Here is a 6,256-nt window from a genome sequence, read left to right as displayed (position 1 = left end):
ACACACACACACACACACACACACACACACACACACACACACACACACATAGGTCATCAGTCTGGACAGGATACAGCCCAGAACTTTCCCATTGACTCACACACCCATTCACAAAGCAGTGAGTACAGATACAAATAGCAGCTGTGTTTTACTGAACAATTATTATAATGCCAGGCTATGTTCAGAGCCCTTCCTGAGTTGCCAGCTGGGAGGGCTGAGGCTCACCTTGCATATGTGAGGAGAAGCATAGACATGGGAGGCCTGGCCAAGCACACAGCGTAGTCCTTAGGACGTGAACTCAAGCTGCCTGTCGTTGCTTGGTTCCTACGCTCTGCTCCAAAACCTGCTTTCCACTGAAGTGAGCCCAGGACTGTTTCCCTTCCACCCATGACTGCCAGAGAACTGGCTGGTCTGCATGCCAGAGCAGACCGGGCCATGGGAACACCTATAAGCCCCTGGGCACTGAGATCAGAAGAAAGAAGCTGCCAACAAGATATCAGAGGAGTGTGTTGGGATGAACGAAGGTCCCAGAGGCTGGTGTCAGCCGAAGAGCATCAGGGCGTATGGATGCACGGGGGCAGGAAAGCGCTGCAAAGGGCAACGCTGGAAGGCCTGCCGAAGCTGGAGGGCTTATGGTTAGGAAGGCAGGGAGTTACAGGGACTGCTTGCTTCGGCCCTGTTGTGGGGTGCTCCCTGGCACCACACTGTCCAACCGCTGGCATCTGCCCTGGCACAGGGTTTCCCGGAGAAAATGAGTCACCAGAGCGCTCACTAGTGCCCTGTGTATGCGAATGTGTGTGGTGGGGAGCGGGGGAATCTCAAACAGCCAGCTTTTTCCAAGACATGGAAAAGAAGGGAGGCCTCATCACCCAGGCTCCAGCTCAGAGGGGCGTTTCTTGAGCGGGTGGGCGGTGCTACAACCCCAGCCAGCCCGTCCTGGGAGCCCTGGGTCTCCTCGGGATGGAAAGACAAGCCCTGTGCCTGAGCTGTAGCCCGCAGGGCCCCTCTGGACCACGCTCTTCTCCCAACCCCCACAGTGATTGGATCCCACTCTCCCTTACAACTTCTCCACAAGCTGGGAATCCCAGGCGCGGGGTGCCAGCTGTGTGCAGCCCCGCCCTGGAGATTCCCGGCCCCTCTCTGGCCGCGGTTCCCTCATCTGTACAAGGAGGTTGGACTTGGTGATCTCCCAGGGCCTTTCCGCTCCCACAAGCTGGCTCTCACTCCTCAGTCGGGACAGGGACAGGAACTGCAGACTTCCCGGGAGAAACTGGGAAAATCTGAAGCACGCAGACCCGAACAGACACATTCACAGGCAGAGAGGTTAGGGACGCAGGGGCGTGCAGAACCACAGCCACGAGCAGACGTCCGGACTGGAGACCTACAGACTTGATCACAGGACAGAGGACTCGGAGGCTTGCAAGCTGGAGACCCGCACCGAGCCTCCCTTCTCCTGCCCCTGCCCCCTGCCCAGTACTCTGGGCGCCGCCACTCGTCCCTCTTCAGATCACTGCTCTGTCTCGGCGCGGACCCTCCCCTGCTGGCCCTCGCCCCAAAGGCACCGCGCGGCTTGGCCTGGGGGCGCAGCCCCTGTTAACCCTTGGCGTCCCGCCTAGCGGGGGCGCAGGAAGCTACAGGAAGCTGACGTTCCTCTGAGAGCATCTGGCGTGGCGGGGAACCCCAGCCTCCAGTGCACGTCCGAGGCGCAGGAAACTGGATCGGGGGCAGCCCTGGGATTGTACTCACCCCCCGCATCCTGCCGCCGCTGTGCCTCGGGCCCCCCGCGCCGATCCCGTGCCCATGGCAGGCCCCTACTTCATGCTCCCGAGCCCGGGGGGCAAGTGTGGGCGCGCCCCATGGGGCCGCCAGCCCCCCGCCGCGCCGCGCCAGGCCGGCTCAGAGAGCGCTGCCGGCGCACCCCCAGCGCAGCCCTGCGCCCCGGGGCGCCGGAGTAGGCGGACAGCACGGCCCCAGCCCCGCGGACGCCCGCGCCAGGCCCATGGTCCCAGGAGTCCCGGAGCCGCGCTCGACCCTGCCTCGCTCTTTTTCTGCTTCCACCGAAAAGGAAGGAGCAAGAAAAGGCAGAAAGAGAGAGAGGGAGAGATGATCAAACTTTTGGAGGCGGGCCGCTTGCGGCCTCGGGAGGCAGAGCGAGGCCGGGCGAGCGCGCGCGGAGGGCGGTGGACGCTGCCTCCCCGCCGGCCTGGGGGAGGAGAGGAAAAAGGAAGGATTTGGGGGAAATGAAGGCGATTTAAAGTCTCGGCCCGCCGCAGCTCTCCACCTTCTTCTCCTCCCCGCGCCGGGCCGCCCTCTGCTGCCAACTGCTGCCCCCTGCCGGACACAGCGAGGGATGCAGCATCGGTCGCCTCGAGCAACCATCCATCCAAGCATCCGAGGGGGACACCCTCCCCCCTCCTCCCAGAGAAAAATCTCAAAACAAACGCCTGGAAAGGGGGATGCTCCAGGCTGTTCGGGGCTCCACCACAACTGGGATTAGGAACTTATGATTAGTGACGCTGAAGGCCCTCGGTGCCGGAGGGTGGGGGACAAAGGGGTCGCGTTCTACTCCTGAAAGGATCCCAGAGCTCCAGGAAACACAGCCGGGACCTTGACTCGGCACCTACACTTCCACAACTAGCGTCCGTCTTACTCCCAGCTCTCAGCAGAAAGGTTACGCCCTGGAGTCAGAGCTCCGGGGAGAAGGCTGTGGACGAGGTGTTCAGTGTGTTCGGCTTTCCTGCACGCTCGCCTACGGAGCCGTCCAGAGACTCCCCGGGATCGCACGCGGCACCCTGCGACACCCCAGAATCTCAAACTCGCGACCACGGCTCAGCCCTGAGACTAAATGCACTCCACCTACTCACTGACTGACCAGCGGGCGCACAAACCCACACTCCAAATGCTCACACTCATTTACGAGCGGACACAGCCAAGCACAGTTCTCAGCTCCCGCGAAACACCCCAGGGTGTCTGGATTCCGCGCGGGCTCAGACTCTACGCCCGCAGGGACCACCCGATTGCTTACCCCCGCACAAACGGACATGCACAACGCACACACTCTCGCGTGCACACCTTCCTTGCACACTCCCCTTTGCGAATGGCAACCGCGAGCGTGCACGCAGGACGCGCGCCCGCTCCAACACATGCATGCAGCTTCGCGCACTCGGAACGCCCAACGCTCAGTGAGTCCCCGGGCACTTACTGGGTCCCTAAGTGCGACGCTGGCCGGTCGGTGCTTCGGCGGGTGCCTAACGGCATCTGTGGTCATGGGTCCCCGCACCCCCGGGCGCGGGGGCGGGGGTGCAGTCCCCTTCCCTAAAGGCGCGCGGGGCGCAGCGGCGCGGGGAGGGGCATGGGAGCGCGGGCCTGCGCCACCGGCCCGGTCCCTCTGCGCTGCAGCCGCGGCCACTCCGCGTGCTCCGGCCTCGGCGCGAGCTCCGGCTGCGGGGGATGGCTCATAGGTGCTGGAGCCGCGGCGGGCGCCGGCCCTTTTGAAGTCTCCGCTGGGGGCGGGGAGGGGGCGCTGAAGGCGGCCTTTTAAATCGCGGCTGCACGCGGGCACGGTCAAGCAAGGTGTCTGGTTTCAGCAAACTTTCGGAAAAGTCCCAAGTCGGAGAGGGGGAGGGCGCCACGGAGCTGTGCGAGGCGTCCTGCAGGGGGCAGAGCACCCTCGGCTGCCGGCGACGGGGGGGGGGGCACCCCCCGTGTCCAGTCGGAGAGCCTCACCTTCGTTTGCAAGGGCATCCAGCGCTGTGCACAGATGCGCTTGTCCTTGCCTTCTTCCTGAGAAAGGGCCTCGGGGCTTTCTGGAGTTTTCCAGAGTTCACAGCTTCGGAGGCAAAGCGCTGTCTGTCCAATCGCAGCCCCCGTGTGTTTCCGAGCTGCATACTTTGTGCCGGGCACATCCTGTCTTTATTTACATTTTTTAGTGTTTTGTTAATGGCACTGTTTTTTTTTTTTTTTTTTTCTTTTTGGCCTTGGAGACTTGTTTAAAGTATTGAACTCAAGTGTTAGGTGTCTGGATTGCTTAGTGAGATTGTCATTCTTTGGTATTTATCTCCATTGCTGAGAGATTTGGGGACCAGCGATATTATGCATCTTTGCTCCCTCACACCCTATCCTTGTTGAGGGCCACTGTGCTATTATCTACATTGTAGAGAAGGTTGATCGAACTGGTAAGCAGTACAGGGGCCTCTGAACTCAGTACTGATTCTTGTCCCTTGCACATCAGAACGGTGATTCAGTCCTCAAGCCTTCCTCCTTCTGAGCAGATCCTTGTTAGCCTCTCCCACTTCATCTCCTGCCCTGAGACAGAAAGACAGACAAGCAAGCACACACACGCACACACACACTTGTGAGCACCCGGCCCCTATCCTGGGCAAGCTTGGCCACTTCAGGAACTGTGTCCCTTCTGCCCAGGCATCCCTCCTCCCAGGTGCTGCTGTTGAACACCAATTTGTTCTTCAACAGTCACCTGATGTAGCTGCTCCACTCACACCCGCCCTTGTCCACACATCACAGTGCTGTCACTATCCATTTGCCTCTGTGTCCCCACAGCCAGCCCGGAACCTGGGACATAATGATCCAAACATTGCCAACCCAAAGAAGCAGTAAGACAAAGGGGCATCCATGGATCAATGAAATTGTCAAGATGACTTAAAGGATAGCTAGAAACCCAGGAATGTACCCAGGAAGGGGTGGCGTTTAGATCCTGGAGGATGTTAGATATCTCTGATGGAGGAATCATTGAAATGTAGTACGGATTGCAGACTGGTCTTGAAGGATGGTTGTGGCAAACAAGATAAAGTCTCCAGGTCTCCCTGATGTAAGGACACAGGTATCCAGGGAAGGAGGTGCATTTCCTCAAAGGTAAGTAGCTGGGTGGTGGTGGCACCAAGGCCTTTCCAATCTCCCCTATGGTCTTTAAATGCAATGCTGGTGTCAAGAATCTGGCAGCCCCAAAGACACATGGGGAACTGTTAGGAGCCCCAAAGATTGAAATGTCACCATCCATGCTTCATTTTCCCCTTCCAGAATGTAGCTGCATGGAACTCAATCATCTCAAGGATTTTTTTGCGCTTGGGCAAATAAGATTGCTCATCAGCCTCAAAATCAGTTCAGCAAATGGCAATAAGGGCCTGCTGAACTTTGCTGGGTAGGTAGTGAGGCTTGGAGGCTTCTAGGCACCACAGACAGCTGGAAGAAGGACACAAGACACTGGCACAAAGACCAACAGAGGAGGGACCCTCCTTTCTGCTTCTTCACATCCATTCTTTCTGCCACACAGGCTTCTGACATACAGTCAGTGACTAGGAATCCACGACTGGGTGCCAAAGACACTGAGTCCCTATGAAAGGGAAATGGCATTCACACCCAGCCTTCAGGTGGTATCTCTGAGGTCATAAGCCTGGGAATAGGGTAAGCTGACAGGCAGGCCTAGATAGGTATGTCAGGGATGTGGCAGAAGATGAGAACTCCAGGCTAATAGGGACTCTCAAGACTACATCTACAGCATCCCCCTTGGGGTACTCTTGACTTGAGAAAGGAGGTCAGCAAGGAGAAGATGGAAGCACAAGTCAGAGTACCCTGCCCCTCACCATGCTCGACCGGGAGGAAAGCCAGGGTCCCCACACTAGCACCCAGTTCTCCTAACCTCTTGTACCACCGGACATTCGAGGTGTTCTTGCCTGCATATTTGAATCCCATTCAGTCAGTGGTATGCAATGGACACACATATCTGAGAAGAAAAGCCATTGGTTCCTGGGTCCTCAGTCAATAGGGAAATGGCTTGTGTGTCAGGCTCTGAGCTGGGCTTTGGGCACAGGGTGTCCCAGCTAGATCCCTGCTGGAAGGGACTATACTGACTTTCTTTGATGAAAACTCAATGCCTGAAGCCGAGAAAGCGCTCCATAAATGCTCAACAAATGAGTTATAGTCTTAACGTGACACATCTCAATAGGCTCATTTGGGTACTTGGTCCCTAATGGTAGTGCTATTTGGGGCAGTTCTAAGAACCTTTAGGAAGTGGCACCTGGATGGAAGAGGTGAGTTCTTTGGGGTCCAGCTTTAGAGTTCTATCCAGGTCCCGGTTCTGGAAAGAGGCCTCTTCTTCCTGACTGTGTAAATGATAGAACTAGGTGCCCGTGGCCCTGGGCCACTGCTGACACCACACCTTTTCTTTCATGATGGACTGTATGCCTCCAAACCGTAAGCCTCAATATATCCCACCCCACGCCTGTGCTGCCTTCCTGCCCCC

At 57.9% G+C, this 6,256-nt stretch overlaps 1 protein-coding gene across 6 annotated transcripts in view; it reads right to left on the bottom strand.

Annotated features, from left to right (window-relative positions):
* Col27a1 (collagen type XXVII alpha 1 chain) overlaps window positions 1-3,522 on the bottom strand; it is a 118,570-nt gene extending 115,048 nt beyond the window's left edge. For 5 of the 6 annotated variants that reach the window (XM_055611669.1, XM_055611671.1, XM_055611672.1 and 2 more), the window contains exon 1: window positions 1,747-2,256. In XM_055611669.1, the coding sequence (XP_055467644.1) occupies window positions 1,747-1,802 (56 nt within the window). In that variant the 5' untranslated portion in view covers window positions 1,803-2,256. Of the gene's footprint in view, window positions 1-1,746; window positions 2,257-3,202 lie in introns of those variants that run through there. The other variant, XM_055611670.1, reaches the window with a different exon arrangement.
* Between the last annotated feature and the right edge of the window lie 2,734 nt (window positions 3,523-6,256).

Source organism: Psammomys obesus, unplaced genomic scaffold (assembly GCF_907164565.1).
Source record: "Psammomys obesus unplaced genomic scaffold, mPsaObe1.curated_primary_1811, whole genome shotgun sequence".
NCBI lineage: Eukaryota > Metazoa > Chordata > Mammalia > Rodentia > Muridae > Psammomys > Psammomys obesus.
The sequence above is the reverse complement of the archived record's forward strand: the minus strand, read 5'-3'. Positions and strand labels throughout refer to the sequence as shown.